Source organism: Hippocampus comes, unplaced genomic scaffold (genome assembly GCF_001891065.2).
Source record: "Hippocampus comes isolate QL1 unplaced genomic scaffold, H_comes_QL1_v1.1 scaffold194, whole genome shotgun sequence".
Classification (NCBI taxonomy): domain Eukaryota; kingdom Metazoa; phylum Chordata; class Actinopteri; order Syngnathiformes; family Syngnathidae; genus Hippocampus; species Hippocampus comes.
Genome location: NW_017805828.1, coordinates 389,215 through 408,728, shown reverse-complemented (window position 1 = coordinate 408,728; position 19,514 = coordinate 389,215). Strand labels below are relative to the sequence as shown.

General features: G+C 41.7%; 1 protein-coding gene across 3 annotated transcripts in view; it reads left to right on the top strand.

The window, feature by feature from the left end:
* The window catches only part of nectin1b (nectin cell adhesion molecule 1b), a 166,572-nt gene extending 149,438 nt beyond the window's left edge, over positions 1–17,134 (top strand). For 2 of the 3 annotated variants that reach the window (XM_019887322.1, XM_019887321.1), the window contains one exon: positions 15,823–17,134. In XM_019887322.1, coding sequence (XP_019742881.1) covers positions 15,823–16,059 — 237 coding nt within the window. In that variant the 3' untranslated portion in view covers positions 16,060–17,134. Of the gene's footprint in view, positions 1–6,224; positions 6,412–15,822 lie in introns of all 3 variants that reach the window. The other variant, XM_019887325.1, reaches the window with a different exon arrangement.
* The last annotated feature ends 2,380 nt before the right edge of the window (positions 17,135–19,514 follow it).

Sequence of the window (19,514 nt, the reverse complement as noted above, 5' to 3'; positions counted from 1 at the left end):
CCCCCACAGCTTGAGTTTGCTTTGGCTAGAGTCCCCGGTTTGAGTTACACAAAGTCTTTTGGGGCATTTAAACAATGAGCGTGAATTGTGTGCTTATGTATGTGTGTCTCGCTGGGTTTTATGTAAATGTTTGCTGGAGCTACCCGACGATGGCTGAGTTCAAAGACGCTTTTTCAATGCGATTCCCTGCTGCCTCACGCACAACAGCGACCTGCAGCCGAGGGTATTTGGCAGGTGAGGCTCATGATATTAACGGGATGCTAACCTGCTAGCGCTTGCCTTTGTCTCACTCTGTCCATTTTTAGCTTAATTTTGTTCAAGATGCAGTTAGTAATCGGTTTGGACTGAAGCGAGGGAAAGAGCGTAGGGATTAAATATATATCTCGCTATCTATTTAGATATCGATCTATATAGCTAGCTAGCTAATGTTTTCTATAACACTGTTGCTGCTCGCGGGATAGAAAAAGTCCGAAAAATGAGACCAAGATAAATCATTCCAAAATATTGTCCCTTTCGAATAAGACCTATTTTCTGTAAAATTCAATTCATTAAAAAATATATATTTTCAAAAGTGCTAATAACAACTGAGATAATTTACAACTGGGATGTGATTGTGTTTAGAATTCATCCATCCATTTTCAAATCACAAGGGTCGCAGGGCGTGTAGAATTAACGACTCGAATTCATGATGAATGATAGGCGGCACACACCTGCCACCATTTTCAGTGCCACTGATTTACCCCAAGCCCATTTCAGCCGTTGCCGTACTCTTAATGGCATTTTGTTTTTCACTTTTTATAAGAAGCTTCTTGGCGGTTTCATGTCAACACTTCCTGCTCTTTTGACCTGTTCATTCATAATTGCTTCCACCTCATCTGAGGCCCCAGTTCCAGCTGAAGAAAAACAGCCCCAAAAGGTCTGCCCCCACCATACTTTACTGTAAGTATGCTGCTGTTTTGGTGATGTGCAGCGTTGTGTTTGCGCCAAACGTACCTTTTGTAATTACTGGATGGCCAAAAAGTTCAACCGTGGTTTCGCTGGGCCATAATAAAATGTCCAAAAGGACAATGGGTTGTTGGCCAATAAATACAAGGTTAAAAATAAATGAAGCCGTGGACTTGTACAGGTTAGAAGAGAAAAAAAAGGTTTCAAATGAATTGTCTTGGTCTTATTTTTTATATCAGAAACAGGGGTAGACTTCTTATTTCCACCCTACCTATCGATCTTTCCTCCTATCAGTCGCACTATCGCTTTGTCAAGTTGATTCTCAAATCTACATCCCTATCGTTTACTCTCTCTATCTCTTCCTAACGAGTTCTACCTATCGCTATCTCTTTCTGTGTTGCATCTTCCCCCTGCGTCGCTGCCAAGTCATGGGGCACTTATTATTTGAGTAAAGCACAGACATGAGGAGACTGGGTGTGATCATGAAGATTGTCTCAGTGCCAGGAACAAAAATAAAACTATGCAACGATGAAACATTGCGAACGTAGCCAGCAGCAACCTCATCCATTGTAGAACAACGCACACGCACACACATTCACACACACGTACGCACACAAGTACACATTAAATACATAATCGTCACAATCTGACTGAAGTTATAATGCTGTGCACCTCTTGCTCTGGCCTGAAGAGGTCAACCATGGCCATCTATTTGCTTTATTTACTTATTTTGTATACAGTTATACAGTATATTCAATGCAACATATTTACATCTAACAAAACAGAATAAAACAAAACACCACTGCCAGGTTGAGGTATGAAGTAGGAAAATTTGGTCCGTAGGAGCCTTGATGGCAGATGGTGCTGATGTGGATGTGAGAAACTATACAAGGAGAGAAATGAGTAAGTTAACCTCAATCATGCAACCACGGAGTCACACACGGTGCGGCGCAAACCTCCTCCGAGGCCAAACAGTCTTAAGCTTGACGCCCACCTCCGGCATATGTCCGAATTCATTTATGCATTTTTCGCTGAGGAGTCTAGACAATTTTGGGATATCTCAATGCAAAAGCATATTTAAAAAAAAAAAAGATGATTAAAAAAATTGCCAGGTCACTTAAACAAACTTAGATTTTTTTTTTTAATAGCAGCCTCTGGACAGATAGTTATTGGCATTTTTTGGCTTGATATAAGTTACATCAGTTTATCGACGCAAACGTCAGACATTAACACTTTACCTGACATTGAAAAGTGACTTGTTCGGTTACCCATTTTAATACCACATTTGCAGCTTCCGGTTTCTGCTCAGACATTTGTTGCCGCGCACGCTCTTTTTCTGGTGACAAAAAGATGCCGACGGTTGGGCGTTGCTTTCGAATGAAAAAGGACAAAAGTGTGGTTATAAGTAATTACTGCAAAGTGGAATGGCGGGGATTGGAGACTGAGAACACCCGAATGTGACCCGCGTGACAACGAGCCGGCAAGCTGCTGCTCGTGGTAACAAGAGCTCAGCTTTAAATTGGTCTTTCGGGGTGAAATAACGCTGAACAAACTTAATCTTCATCACAGTATGTCCAATCGGTACTCTACGGGGCTCAAGCGTCTTCGACGGAATTGTCGTGAACATTCGGTGCGTGTTGAAGCCTGTCCAGCTAACATAGCTTATCATAGCTTCCTGCTTGTGTGTCATCGCTAAGCATCGAGCACTGATTAGTCTGAGTATAAAATGATGTGATTAATGAATGAAAAATAAATACAGAGGAGGAGAGCGTGACAGTCACAGCTGGATCTTTTATTGTTTTTTTGTTTTGTTTTGTTTTTTTCTTTTTCCCCATTATTACTCTAAAGCTGCAGCAGCCTGGACAATCCACTTCTTCCTTGACAATTGCAACAGGCTTCTGCTTCAATATAAAAGTAAGAGAGTTAAGTATATTTACCTTATGTGGAGCCTTAAAACATTGTTTCCCGATAAGAAGACCACGAGTCACAATTCTGTTGTCGCAAGATACAGTCTCTCAGATGAAAATTCTCAACCCTCTTGATCTTTATTTTTTTTTTAAATGTCAATGCAACACTTGTGTTGATTTTGAAATGCTGCCACTGTCCGTGGCAATGTCCGAGGCTTTAAATCACAGCAATGCAGCAAGGATGTGGATGTTATTGCAATACCAAGCATCCTCCACATATTCTCGGCGTGTTACTTTGAATAGACAACAAGAGAAAGTGCCAAGTCAAAGCTTTTGGCGCTCTCAGGCATCATCTAAAATGGAAAACCGAGCTCCGCTGTTGATGCATTTCTCAGCTGTCAGCATAGTTCTAGTTTTTTTTTTTTTTTTTAATGCTGCTTCGGCATTTATGGTATTTTTTTTTTTAATGACTCATCTGGACTTGCAGGGGCTTATTCACTAAATACTCCCTTTTCCCCTTGGATGGCTTCACTCATAGTGCACAAGTTATTGATGATAATAAATTAGGGCCTCGGAGAATCTAAAATACAACTTGATCATACTTGCTCCTTGTAAGTTTCCATTTTTAAGCACAAGTAAAATGCGATTTTCCCAAACGCTTCTTGTGAGCGACATGTCGAGCTACTGCTGTTGCTAATGACGATTCTCCGGGGGCAAAACACTATCTGCCAATTCCCAATGCGAGGCGGCTGTAATTTTCCCCCTGATTGCACCCTGCTCGTGACAAATATTCCCAATATTTAAGTAGGCAGCCAGCGACGACGATGACGGCCGAGATGTGAACTATTAACATTCATTTCGGTAAAAGCCTCAATCTTTTCCCTGTAATCCTGCCATGGATGAGGAATAAAAGAGCAGCAAGGCGGCTTCACATCGCCATCCATCGAAAGACGCCGCGTGTGGGGATGCAAAATTCATATCTGACTTTAATTTTATTGATAGCTTTCATAATTTATTGTGTTCCTCCAACACATTTAGGGAGGGGGTATTTATTTGAATCAAGTGTCAGAGGTTTTCTTTTGCAGCTCCCTCCCCCCTCCACAGATAACAGTTTGACAGCAACTGGGACCTGCATTTTCAGTTTATTAAAACTTTTTGTGCTTTCATTGAACTTTTTGAATACATTTACAGTTCTGTCTGAACTATCTGCGCCGAATTGTTTTTATACTGTTTATTCTTGATTGGTGTATAGTTAGCTAGCTCGCTAGCTAGCGTGATAGATAGATAGGAAATTCAAATAAACACTCATTTTTGTGGACTGTGGACCACTACCATGAAAGTAGGCTAATGAATGCCAGATGTGTACATTATCCGTAGATGTCAAACATCTGGACACCAGTCTTGCACCATCAAGTGCTCTGTATCGATAAATCCCACCTGTTTTACACTACTCAAATGACAGTGCTGGTAAATGAGCAAAACACAACTAAATCCATAGATGAATTACAGGATTAACCAACAAGCTGCGCATCCATCTATCTATCTATGTAACTATCTATCTATCTATCTAATCTACACACAAGTCTTTGCTCAGTTCTTAGATAATGTCAATATTCTGTATAGGTAGCATTCTTGCTAGCTAGTTTAGCTTTGATTCGTACCTAGCATGGTCATTACCTGTTTCATAAGAAACGGCTAGCTTCGTTTTGGTCACTGTCGAGCTGCAATCTAACAATGGTTGGCATAATATACATGAGAATTTGTTGCATTTTATGGACTTGATGGTTGATTGATTGTGTTTTGAAGCAATTCAGGCTGTGGATTCAGTCTCAGTAGGCTTTCCGTCTAAATAAGTACTTTATTGTTTTAATTTCAGACACGGAAACAAGAGTGTCAAACATTTACAGAGATGATCCCATCCCATTTGAAATATAATGGCAGCTGGTTCCCTTTCGGAAGATTTCACACATATTTTGCAGTATTTTTCTTACTAATCTTGCTTGTCAATCTCGCACCCCTGATACTTAAAAACTGCTTCTGACAACTGGGCTATTGGCGGATGGGGGAACCATCATCCTTGTTACATTTGTTTTCGATTTCAATTTTTAAGGATCGTTAACACACCGCCTTCAAGTGTCCACTCGACCGACGAACGCTAAGACTGTGGACGATGGGGGGTAAAAAAGTATTTTCAGAGTCAATGCTGAATGCTTTCATTGTCCATTGATTAACTCGCTGAAGTCGTTTTACTCAGTCATCCTCTCAGGCCAATTGCTCATCGGGTCAATTGGTGGCTCAATCACATGAACGCTAACATGCATGTCTCAGCATCTCCAGGACCGCAGCACGTTAATGAAATCAACACTTGATCAGTGCCGAAATGGGAAGGGAATTGAACTTGGAAAACAGGGAGGCAACTTTGTGATCTGCATGTAAAGAGTCTAAGGCCATGTGCATGCTAACTCAGATATCTTCAAAAACAGCTTTTCTGTGCTTTTGGCGGCCTTTGTCCACACGAAAAAGGTGAATTATGACTGGAAAAAAATAAACAAGCAATAGATGCTTCCTAAAAATGTGAATAATCAGTTCTATTAATCATATGAACATTAAATATACCCAAAAGTATTATCGTAAAACAAGTTAATATCTTCTGACGTTACCCTTGCGAATTCCTTCAAGATTTTTTATTTATTTCAATGCGCCAGAAACCTGCATGCGCATCCCAATGCAGCAAAGTCTCACCAGAAGTTTCATTAACAATCCAGAAAATATGCGGAAGGTCACTGGGTTGCCATTCAACCCAACGTGTTTTTAAGAGAACTTTAACTGTAGAATTATGTCCACTATGTGCCTTAGTATTGCTGATTCGGTAAGCAACTCTGTTGCAAGTCTTTGATTTCCATCTAGGAGTTGATACCGGACACTAGCGTCCATGAATTCGGAAAAGGGAAGCGTCGATTTATTTCTCAACGGCACGGCAAATTGTAACCATAGTCGTGTCAGTGTTTGGTTTGTTGGGATGTCCCGATCCGATTAAGTGATCGCAGATCGGGGTTGATCGCGTGATTTTTTTCAGCTGATCCGGTATCGAGTGAAAAAGAAAAGCCATAAAGCTACGAAATAATGTGAGAATATACAGTACGTCTCTATATTTTTAGAGCTGGAGGTGGGCGTTATGTAAGTTTTCAAAAATAGCCGTCGCCACGCGGTCTTCGGTGTGTTTTCACTTTGTGTTTGCGCTTTTCATTTGTGTCCATTTGCCTCGCTTGTGCTGATCGCCACGCGCATCCTGGCGCGAATCGCCTGCCGCGCTCTTCTTCGTCTGCGTCCCAGGTGGCTCCTCACTCGCCTCTCGCCCTCTCTTGTCTCCAGAACTCAGGCCACAAGGACTGCGAGGTCCAGTACGCGGAGCTGGATACTGCAGCCTTGGCCTCCTCCCCCAGCCCGCGAAGCTCCGCTCACTCTGGCCCCGGGGACCTTGTCGAGTATGCCACCATCCAGCCTAGCTCACACTAGCGCATGCCATTATAGGCCTTTCCCCTCAGACTTTGGCCTCCAGGTACACAGACCGATGCACTCCTCCTCTCTGTCATCCTCTGACTCGAACCGACTTCCCTGTTCAATAATATACGCGGGAACCCCCACCCCACCTGCGACCCCGCCGTCCCGCCTTCTCCTTTGGTCTTTGGCCGTCTTTTCTTGTCCAGCCTCGGCTGAGAGATGCCGTCGGGTTATTTTTTTCGGCACTCGTGGCTCAGACGTGCAGTTTGGCGGTGGGAGCGGAAGACAAAAGTAGCCTGTTAACTCGGAAAAATCGACACAGTGAGGCGTTGCCGTATCGTGTTCTGAAAATAAACCCTCGTAGCGCCCAACAATTTTCCATTGAGATTCATTTATTAGGGAATATTTTCTTCCCGCGGCCAAACTCCCCCTATTAAAAAAAAACAAAAATACTGCCTTCCACTTGACCGTAACGGTACCCTTACTTTCTTTTGTGATTCGACTCCTTGCCCTTCTGCCTCAAATGGTCCGTGGTAATTATTGACTTGCAACGTGTTGTTCGATAATCACCCGAATCCGGTGTTTCCCAATCTTGACAAAGCCAAGGTACCTTCTTTGGAAAAGAAAAAAAAGTGGAAACATTCAATGGGAATTAATTGGGAAGTCAGGCTAATTGTATGGAACAGTAACCTAGTCAAGCATAAATCTAAACTTTTGAGGGGGCTTATACCTAGACATCCATATCAAATAGATATGGCTCTATATAGATTTCCTTAAAAGAGCCAACCTTCAATGTTGTAAATTTAAAAACATTTTAATTCCCATTTATTCCCTTGATGATCCCCACACTGCCATCTGTTTTTGAGCATTTTAACTCTTTCAAGACCCACAGAATATTGTGTTCTGTTGATATGCAAACACCAAATCCACCAAATCTATCCCTATCACGGTGTCAACACAACCTTTCTACTTCCCACCACGACCCATACTCTGTTTACGCCAGTGTTCGAGTGTGAGGTGCCTTAACTTGTCCGACTATCCTTGGCATTTCTCTCCCGCATCACCGTAGAGCAGCAAGTAGAGATTCATGCACTAATCTTCATCTTCTACTTAAAATCTGTGCTGATCTCGATTCCAAAGCAATGCGATGCGATGCCGCCATCTACGGAGCTCTGTTAGTCATTGCAATGGTTTCAAACCCTGAATTTCGCACAGAGGTTTGGTGCGAGTCTCTCTTACACGCCTACTTGATGAAAACCATGCTTGCCAAAACTAATGTATACGGTATACGTCAGTTGCAGTAAACGGTTGCATTCGATTTGACAAAAAGAAATGTCCACAGCAGTGAATGAGGTCAAGGCACAACCATGTACTCCAGTGTGCACCCGTCACTTTTGGTTCAGATCCACTTCACAGCGCCAGATTATGTAAAAAAAAAAAAGAAACAAAAAAAGAAATTCTACATTCAGCGGTACACGTGGTCCTGATGTTTATTTGCCGTGAGGATTTTGAGGGAGTCTTTAAGAATGTCTGCTTCAACGCGTCCGTATTTATGTTTTGCCTATTCATTTTCAGTCTATGCTTTGTTCGGGCCATGAATATTCTTCTGAAAGACTTTTATCATCCAGAACACTTTGGCGTATATTGTGCAGCCAAACACCGAGATTCAAAAATCCAGTACAGCCGTGTTTATGTTGCTCTTGACATCCTCGCGGCGGTTGAGGAACAAAGCTGTCTATCAATTGAAGTCAGTTTGGATTACGGCGACACAGCAGAGTGGTCTTTGTTGACAGATTGGTCTCCAAGGCAACCCCCTTCCACTTAGGTGCGGATGGGGTCCAGGCGGAGTCAAGGGTGTTTATTGAAACGTTGCAGCGGTGGCCGTTTTCTTCACGTTTACAGCCAGATGCATCCCGAGGAGAGGAGGTGGCATGTTTACGCAGCTATTCATGCTGGATATTGATCGCGTGATGTTTATTTCCGTCGAGTTGCTCTCCGTGTGACGCTATGCGACGAGACACCACTGCGAGCTACAATAATCAAAACATAATGTTAATTCAAGACCTATCGGACACATTGAGTGTTGTATTGATTTGCTACAGCTCTTGTATTGAATCTCCTTAGATTGTGCAGGTGTAGCTAAAGCCCGCCGTACATGGAACGATTTCATATACTGTAGACCAGGGGTGCCCAATGCATCGTTCGCGATCGACCGGTAGCCCACGGACTGTTCCCAAGTCGATCGCGAGGTGTTTAGTGGTAAATGGAGGAGGGGAAAAAAAAGGATTTGTGTGTCACAAAAAAAGTGTTAAAAAAAATAAAATAAAAACACAGGACACCTTCAACCTACGGTGAGGCATGATCTGCATCACAGGAGGTTTTTAGGGTTCGACAGTCTGCAGTTGCAGCTTGCGATCAGAGCTGTGGCGATTAATCTTTATTTTTGTTCTTATTCTCATTGAAAGTTTGTTTCATGAACAATTCACCAATGGCATTGGCAAAGAATAGGAATCTGGAGCGCCTCATTTATGAAATTCAGCAATGGTTTTGAGACCTTTTTTCATTTCAAATGGTCTGAATTTCAGCCTCTCAAAAGTCAATATTCTCTCTTTGTTTTTTTGTCCTCCATGACTCAAAAGAAGCAAAGATCTGCTTTTACTATTTCCTGACATGTTAGGCACCAAGCCAGTCACTGAATCATTACAAATCTAACTCTCTTACTTACCTGATTGGATGGTCGAGGATGAGGAGATGGAACGAGCTGATTGGATTGTTGGAAAGTCTAATAAATATATCAAGTATATCTCCAATGGCATGTGCACAAGCAGCAGATGTCCCTTCCGCAAGTGAATATCGAGTCTGCCCCCCACCCTGCGAGTGTTCAGTCAGCAGCTCAGGATGTGATGACGCCGCAGCCGCGCCTGCACCACGCAACGTGAAAGTCCTCCCGGGACTCGCCTGTCGACGTTCCCGGCTTGCCTACAAAGGCCCCGTGCACCCCCAGGTTACGCCGCTCAATAAAACCGCAGTGCAACGGCTGATTGAACCTCTCGTTCATCCCACCCGACATCACACCAATTCCAATAAATGCGTTTTTTTGCGGGAAGGAATCTGCAATAATCTATTAAATGAATCAGCCGCCTGTTAATCGCTGCTTGATTGTGTGCGTATTTCTTTTTTTTTTTTAAAGATTGGCTTTGACAGACTTATTACATTATCAGATATTTGTGGGGCCTCTCTACTTCAAACTAGTACAAAATGACTTCAAGGTGAGCCAGATTTCATTTAGATTAGCGCCTCGGTTCAAATGTATGCGCTTGATAAAGTTCCCCTCGTGCCCCCGGTCCTCCTGTTTGCTCAAACTTGGAAAGAACTTTAATTGGAGTGGGGAAGAGAGGAAGGACCCGATAGTTGATCTTCAAAAAAGACGAGGAGAGGATGGACTCCTCTGTGGAGCATTGCTGAAGTCCTAACCCCCGTAAAGGCGACATCAGAATGGGATTGAGTTGGCAGAGTGTGAAATCTGAATGTCAGCACGCTGCAAAGAAATAAATTTTATGAGATTGGCAAAGGGAACCCTCTCGGGGCGGGTATTCCGGACATGCGTCGGGGTTTTCAAAGGTCGTCAATGAAAATTGAGAGAATTTAGGCCATTAAAAGGTATTCAAAGTTGTTTCAATGAAATTTCAGCAGTCGTTCTGATTTAAATTTGGTCCGGTGAGCTCTTCTTGTCAAATTCTATAGCTCTTGAAAACAGGATCTCAGAATCTCAGACAAACAAATAACGCAACTCCCAACTTTTGAAGGGAAAACTTTTTTTCGTAAAGTGTTGACAAGTATCATGTATTCATTTGACCTTTAATTCACAACAAATATGCCTTAGATATAGCAAAACAGAATGCCATGAAGTTAGAAAAAATAGCAAAAAAAAAATCCAAATGGTTCTCCAGGCTAACTCGTTGGAATTCCTACTCCAGAAAAGTAATAACCTTTAACAGTGGACATTTTTATTTATTTATTTATTTTGTTATCAAGTGCCGTTTTGGTTGAGTTGCCTTGTGGGGAAGTGAATATCCTGTAAAAAAAAATTAATAAATAAAAATGACAGTGTGGAAGATTTACAACCCCTTCGGAAATGTGCACCATTTGACCTGATCAATTTCTCCGAAGTGAAACTGAAAATACTCCTCTCTCCCCAGTTCACTATTTACAAATTAGTGTGTACCGAAAGTAAATACACAGAGCTAGTTGGCTACTTCGCAACAATACCCACTAACCAACTGAGCAGTCTGCTTACTTTACAACTTGTCGTCCTCCGTAATTGAGGAGTCTTGAACCAACCTACCTGCCGACCCGAGTGCTGTCACAAGCTAACCTTTTCTTTCTTTAAAATAATGTCAAATCCTACCATGGCTACATACCTACCAACCTCACTACCTGTCTACTGTACCAAACTACCAAAACTACTACCAATTGACCAAACTGCGGACTAAATATTTGCTAAATCACTCTACCTAGCCACGTTCAGTTTGTTGCTACCGCCTTACCTACAGTAGCAAAACCATATTCCAGTCTGTCTACCTCAGCACCTCTCTACATGCTTCTCAAACTGCCTACTTAAATGGTCGCCTACCTACCAAGCCACCAAAAACCAAATCCTACCTATTAGATAAATGTATCAACCAATATCGAAAACAGCCACCGAGCTTTCCACCTAGCGCACCTTCTTAACCCTCATATGGTACTGCACGGATATCATACCTACCTCTGGAATACGGATCGTTACGACACAATCTCTCGAATTATGTAGATTGGTTGATGATTGCACCTGGAAGCAAAACCATATTCCAGTCTGTCTACCTCAGCACCTCCCTACATGCTTCCCAAACTGTCTACTTAAATGTCTGCCTCCCTACCAAGCCACCAAAAACCAAATCCTACCTACTAGATAAATGTATCTACCAACATCGAAAACAACTACCGAGCTTTCTACCTAGCGCACTTTCTTAAAGAAGATTAAATCATACCGACCTCTGGAATACGGATCGTTATAACACAATTTCTGGAATAATGTGGATTGGTTGATGATTGCACCTGGAAGCACGTGGGGAAATAAAAGCTGCAACCAAACCACCCTTTGTGGTTTCGGATTCTGTAAACCTCTTGGGTTGGCTACCGTATAAAAATCAATCTGACTGTCGGTCCGGTACGGGGATGTAATCCATCAAGAGTTTGGAAGAATGTGGGTTGTAGACTGGTAAAAGTGGTTTACTGACTGTTTGCTGATGACCTGAAAAGCAACAGAACAATTGAAAGGCTTGAATGACTCAACCCATTATTCGCAAAACAATCCACCCGATCTTGAGACGTGCAACTTTCACGGTCTGCCTTTCATCTGGCCCGGCCTGAAAGTGCCCCAGTCTTTTTCAAGGAAACCTTAACGAGCCAAAAGCAGCTCTGCCGCTCGCACTCACATCAAGAGTTTGGAAGAATGTGGGTTGTAGACTGGTAAAAGTGGTTTACTGACTGTTTGCTGATGACCTGAAAAGCAATGACTCAACCCATTATTCGAAAAACAATCCACCCGATCTTGAGACGCGCAACTTTCACGGTCTGCCTTTCATCTGGCCCAGCCTGAAAGTGCCCAAGTCTTTTTCAAGGAAACGTTAACGAGCCAAAAGCAGCTCTGCCGCTCGCACTCACTGACCCCGTGCAAATTTGTTTTGTCAAGCGCAAGGTCATCACCTTCAGTTCTGTCAGCTTTGTCATCTACCCATCCAAACAGACTGCCATTTATTTCAAGGTCTATGCGTTTGCTGATCTAACAGGGAGCAAATCATTGCTGTTGATGGTCGTTTTAGTGAGTCAGATTTTTTTTTTTGAAAAAACGAAGTCGAGTTCAGACACCTGTAAATCTGCTCAAGTATACTGTAGTGTTTTAGTCATGTTTGTTTTTGTTCTTTACTTCCAACCACTGATCTGCATCAGGCTAGCATAACTCAACCTCCCTTTTAACTTTTTGTTTTATTTTTTTAATTTAAATATTTTTTTTAATTCTGGGCAGATGGTAGGTAGATCGTTTACATAGAGACTGAACAGAATTGGGCCCAAGATAGAGCCTTGGGGTACCCACACCCAAGGTAAGGTGACATTGAGTTTCCGATTTGAATGGTCTGTTTTCTATTTGACAAGTATGATCTCATCCAGCAGAGTGCACCATCAGAGAAGTCAATGTAGGACATTTTTGAAATGACGGATTAATGTTGTGCTCCGCCAAGCTTCTATGTGCAATTTTATTGAAACATTCTCTCAGGCAAACAATTGTTGTCAGATTCACTTGAAGTCTGCTTATGGTTTTGTCGCCAAAACCTTTCCAGAGTCGGGGGTCGTCGTTTTCGTCGATGTAGAGATGTGTGACAAATATGCGTACGTTTCCCTTTTCACGCTCATCTTTTTTTTTCTGTTAATGCATGTTGATTTACGTTTACATATATATAGTTTCATACATTAACTCATTCGTTGCCAGCTATTTTCAGACCCTTCTTTACCCTACCAATTGAAAACATTTTAAATACCTAAAGTGGTTCTTGGGATTGAATGCTTGGGTTCTTAAGAAACCTGCTTGGCATTGAATGAGTTAAACTCCCATGTAGTGCTTTCTACTCAAATGTTGCCAACCCAGGGTTTGAAGACCCTTGTGGGCATGCTGTTAGTGTAAGAAGTGCACATCATTTGATAAATTTGGATTTGAATTCAGCGAATAAGATGAATATGATTCCACCTTGATGCGTCCCATAAAGGTGGAAATTTGCAGAAGGTTGTAAATATTTGGTTTGAAATGCTGCAGAAATGTGAGATTCCCTTGACATTTAGTGCTGCACATGCTAGCCGTGTTTCATCGGATTATCAAAGAGGCCTGATCCCCCCCAAAAAATGAAAACTCGGGTTTATCTAAGTTCAGCAAAAATTTCTGATTCCTGAGACAGTTTACACATATGGCTCTTTTTTTCAATCATCAGTACAGCAAAATGCGAGCGTTTTTCACACATGGTTGCTAAAGATACATGCCTATTTTACCCTTTCAAAAAATAAATACTTAGGTGTGCACCATTTTGAATTCAATTAATTCCAAAGGCCAAACAACAAAACAACACATTACCGTCAGACTGAAATCAATGTAGCACGTCTCGGCTGAGTAATGAGCTGCTGTGCCTTGGTGTCACATAAATACTCTTTGAATAGAAATCAGGTTAGCTTCACTGCTGTGCGTTTGATTTGTCAGTCACACAAATGTACGACTGGCGCGTGGGCGTCGTCACGTTTATGAAATCATTCGAACAGCCGTTTTTTTTTTCTTCTTCAAAGTGCTGCCAGCGACCACAAACTTGTTTTGTCATTGTTGACCCTTTTGTCAACTTTGCCTCTTCATTAATAGCTCCGCCCACTCCCCCGCGCCCGTGTGTCCAACCAATCAGCTCCTTTCCTTTCAATGCGTCTCCTGTCTGTCTCGTTTGAGTTGCTGTCCATGCACTGTGATTTCTCACCATTTGTAATTCATAAAAAAAGAAGAATAAAAAACTGATTTGCTCCCATGACAGACACTTAATAATTCCATCATGAATTCCTTTTTACCACAGAATGCAATCAGAATGGTAAAACAAACATGATTATGGTCAAATGGGACACCAAATAATGAATAGCTTGTGGCTTTTTCGTGGCGTGGGTGATCAATGTAAAGTCTTTTCACCCGCTGGGATCGAGCCTTTTCTGTTGCTGGTCCCTCTCTCTGGAATGACCTCCCAGTGAACATTCGGCAAGCCCCCTCGCTACCCATCTTTAAAACCCGCCTCAAAACTCACTTGTATTCTTTGGCATTTGACTCAGCATGACTCAGATCTGATCTTAGTTTTACTGTTTGGTGCCTTTTACCATCTTTGTTACTGATTTATCGCTTTATTGTTGTATATATGTTAGTCGCTCCATGTACAGCACTTTGTATGCAGCGATGGCTGTTTGAAAGTGCTCTATAAATACAGTTGAGTTGAGCTGGAACGCATTGCGGTGCAACTTCCCGCATCTTCATTCTAGCCGCGGAATGCAGACAGCAGGTCACAACTCTTAGTCGCAGTCTCTTAAGCCAAACTTACACCTTTCCTGTATTTCCTTTCACGCTGCATCCGTTCCGCCCCTGGATTTGGAAATCATAACCCCCCTTCCGCGTGGGTCCATTACCCACCAGGAAAAAGCCAGTATGAGGGCCAGTATGAAAAGGCGTCAAATTGGATTTCTCCAAAATGACTGCCTTAATGCATTTACTCTCTGCTGTTTTATAAGCCCCCCTCCCCCACCCCCATATTGAAATCCATTTTAGAGCATTTTGACTGGTCTAATATGGGAAATAATATCGATGCCATTTTGCCCATTCCAGGTGGTCATATATATTGAAAGTCAGATCTTAAATTCAATTCATGTGTTTTTGGGACGCCCCCCCATGAATCAGTCGGCTGTTGAAATGTCTCCTGTGGGTCAAATAAAGGAATGGCACCATCTTGATAGGGCACTTGTTGAGAAACACAAACGTTTGGAGCACAGTAGGCCGTCCTGGTAATGTACCAGTTGAGGCTGCAACATGAACCGGTGAAGTGCATCCCGAACAAGCCCATCTAACATCTCGGAGATGAACGCCTCCCCACACCCACCTCCCAGAGGAGCAAGCGTGTCCCATTACTTATGAGTCGGCTGCCGTCCACATGGTGAGGTTACCTCGCTGTTTGCTGTTCGATATTACCTCGAGCTTGCGGCTTCATAACAACTAATCCCCTTGCTGAGGAGGAATCGAGTCTCGCTCCGGTGTGGAATTGCAAAGGCGTTCCTCTGGCGCCAAACAAAAATGGAGGACTAATAAATCTTCCGGGCAGGTGAAGGGAGACGCGCTCAGAGACGGGAAAAAATGTTATTTCAACAGTTAAGTGCGTGTGCTCGTGTGTGTGTGCGCGTGTGCGTGTGGGACATTGGCAAATACACTACTCATAAAACGTTAGGTGTATTCTGCTTTTGAGTGAAATTTCAGCATGTACCTCCAGTACAGGGTCCATTTTAGGCTCATCCTGAAATTTCAGGGTACTCCAAATTTTTAGTGAGTACAGTGCACCGCCATTTGCAGATTTTTATATATTTTTTTTTAGGGGCCCCTGTAAAAAAATTAATTTAAAAATGCCTCATACAACTAAACGTCTTCCAATATATTGCTAAAAACAGAAACAACTCCTGAGTTGAGTTGAAGAGCCAAGTGAGGGATTTTCCAAAGGTTTTCTTGGTTATAACCAAAATAACTTCATCATTTCTTACCGAAATAGCTTTGGTATCGCTCTGCCAAAAACGGTGCTTTTAGGCATTTCCCGTTTGCTTTTAGTCATTTCCACGTTGACAACATCCACTTCCCATCTCTTGTCCCCCCCCCCCCTGACAGGACTCTGTGAACCATCCGGCAGAGCCCTTGAACCCGACCGAGTACATGAGCCACCAGCGCGACGTGGAGCACCTGCCCGAGTGTCAGCCCCTCAACCCTCCGGCCCACCCGCCCGTCACCTTCCTGCCGCAGCACGCCTACGCCCAGCCGCCCTCCAACGAGCCCATGTACTCCAACACCGGCTTCTCCGCCCCCGCCGCCCCACGAGCGCCCTTCCCGAAGGAGCAATCCGTGTGACGCCGCCACGCAACAACAAGATCGGCTTAGCACTCCTTCCCCGCCACCCATCCCACTTCCTTCCGGCGTGGCGTCGTTTTCTACTGTGTACCGCAAAAGTTTGCCGACTCTTTCTCTAGCTCGTTGTCACCGTTTCGTAGCCCGACTTTTCTTTCCTGCTAAATTGCTTGCTCGCTTCCCTTTGCAACATCAACAAAACAAAAAAAAAATGAATGAAATATTACCTAATTGAAGAAAAAAAATGCTAATAGTAGACAGGAAAAATTGTCTTTGTAAGAGTGCTTAAAACAAGTCAACATACTTTGCCTAAAAACAAAAAAACAGCCGTCTTAAAACCGATCGACTCAAAGAATTATCGGGGTTCCCATGCAAGTACAAAATATGTTTCCAAGACTGCCTGCGCTATATCACGTACTTCTTTCCAGGCTTCTGGAAGCTATTTGGTGATGTAATTGCATGCACATTCAAAATAATGAAAACGATGATAAATGCTAAACCACTCTTTACGCAGATGTCACAAATTATTGTCATTTTTTAAAATATTTTTTTTTTACTAACTGGTCATTACAGTCTAGGGAAAAAAAGGATTGGAATTTAGATATTTAAAATATGGGAACCCTGAATGATGGTATTCGTGTTTTCATCTAAATTTTTATATAACTGGTGTTACAAACTCCAAAAGTTTAATTCCTGGAAGAAAATGCTCAAAGCAAGTAAAATGTTTGCCTGGTAGGAGGAAAGACAAAAAACAAGCACATTTTTTTTCTTGATTGGATAAACGTAATCTTGCTTAGATTTTAGTTGCTGGTTTACAGCTTTGTGGCATTTTCTACTATGTTTAAAAAAAAAAAAAATCTACTTCGTTCTTGACACTTTTGCTAGCTTGTTGACACCATTTCGTAACCACCTTTGCTTCATCCGTCAATCAAATTTCTTGCTTGCTCTCCCCTTGATGGCACTGCAAACATGGGTCTGAAAAAAACAAGACAAAAAGTAATGAAATGAAGGCTATAATCGTTTTGTTTTTATGTTTCTTTTTAGGATAGTTACAGGAAAATTTGGATGCGTCTAACAAGAAAGATTACAGTCTATAAAAAAATAAACGTATTCACAAAAAAAAAAAGGAGCTCTGCACTAATAAGGAAAATGTGCTTAAATCAAGTAAAAATTGTATTAAAAAATTTTAATCACTCGTCGGGCTCTTTAAGGAGAAAAAAAATGCTCGTGGCAAGTCAAATGCGCATATGTATTATCTTGGCAGATGCATCTTGCCTTAATTTGAGATATTTCATCTCTTCAATTTTGTTTTTGGCAATGATAGTGTACGTTTTCCATCGTTAGAAGTTGCAACAAAACCATCCGCCCGCCCTGTGACTGTTACGTGATGGTGAACCCTCTCGATGCTTTGCTGTTTTTGATGGACCTTTTTGGCTTGTTAGAGGTGAATGCTAGCACGTTTAGTTATGAGGAAACACACACACACGTTAAAAAACTAATAATAAAAAAAAAAAAGGGCTTGCGATGCGAGAGTATCCTTTCGTATTTCTCTAGTTCCATCTGCGCAAGGCATTCTTTGGTTTTTGTAAATACATATTTTCTAGTCGTAGTTGCCAAAGACACATACAGTAACTCCTTGTAACGTATCTCCATTTTTTTTTCTTAAAACGTGAGGCATACGATCACTTCGCATGCTATTTTCAAGTTTGTGGGGGGACAATCACTCGACTCCAGGGTTTCCCAACCTCTGTTATGCTGAGGCACATATTTTAAAATCTGAAAAAAAAATCTAAATTGATTAAAAAGTACTGATCCTCGGTAAATTTCCATCGGAGAATTTTGGAAATATTTCAAGTTGGAAAGTTTCCATGGCAGTGAACTGGGACTATTTGCCCAACCGGGCCTTGACAAGTCACCCCCAACGATGCATTCTTGGTTTAAGCTAGCAGGCAAGAACAACATCCGAGTATTCAATGTGTTCTTGGTTTATGCGTACTTTCATTTGGAATATGACCTGGGCCACCAAATGACGTTTCACCATATCACGAGAATCTACAGATTGGACAACGCCAAGTGAGAAATGGCTGTTGACTTTTATGGCAATTATTTAGTCATCATTTGCTGGTTTGCGACATTTTTAGCATTAGCTTTAGCAGTCCAGTTGGGGCTCAAATGTCATCTCGCTGTGTTAGAAAGTTGACGACAATTTGAAAGGCGAATAACTGACATTTTCTTGTTAGCAATGTCTTTAGCATTAGCATTGGGATTCCATTTGGAGGTAAAATGTGTTTATTTGAAAGTTGACAAGAATTTGAAAGGCCCGCTAACGACATCTACAGGACTTTATAGTCTTTTCACAACTACCAAAACATAGAACCTTTTAGCTTCAATTCCACGCTAACATCTCAGAATTAATGATTTTGAAGCGAACTGCCCTGTTTCTTGGTGGTAACATTGTCTAGAAACAATGGCTTTTGGGACTATTTCTCCTCCTTTTTTTTCCGAAAGAAGCCTGCCACTGTACAGAAGCACTTAGTGTCACTCATTGTGACACTTTATTGGAGACCATACATAAGCTAATACAACATCACACGTTAAAACGAACAAAAGTCCTCTCAACGTCGCAAATTTCTTTTTTTTTTGCTTTTGTTTTGATTGTTGTTTTTCTTTGTTTTTTGCCATGTCCGATGTATACAAAAAAAGTATATTTGTGTTTGTGCTAATGTGGAAAAAAAAAAACCAAACGTGTTGAAAGTGATATTTTTTTTTGTATGTACTGTAGTGGTTCTTAAAAGAGCGAGTAAGACTTCCTGCGGAGGAGATTGTTGTTGTTAGCGTACCACTGAAACACAACGTTGTCTTCTATTTGTGACACATAATAGCGATGATGATGCTGTATGTATATGTAAGTATAAGGGTTATTAAAGTAAGTATGCTTCAGCTTTGTCATAAAGTGTCAAAACTTTAGTTACATTGTCACATTTAATCCTCAAAACCTCTTACCAACACTTCCTGTTGTGATTTTTTTTTTGTAAGAGTGTAACTTTTATTTTTATAAACATGTATATTTATTTGTAGGCCTGACACACCATCTTCCTGCTCAATTTGTAATTTTTTTTTTTTTTTTTTTTTTAGATGCGAGGATAGCACCCGTGTAGCCTCTTACTGGAATGATGACGTCATGTGAAATTCAAGACATGTACTGTACCTGTTTTTCTTATTTTATGATCATGTTTGCTGTAAATATTAACAATGTATCTGATGTGTGGGAAAAAAAACTAAATAAGTCATGCAGTTTAAAATTAAACCTCACAAATTGTCCTATGTTTTTTTGTCATTAACTATTCATTTTTACAACAGTTGCAAAAAAACAAACAATGCTTTGGGGTGGGGATATTACGAATTGGTAGTGTGACTGCAAGTCCCAGGTCACACAGTCAGACTCCAAAGTTTGGCCG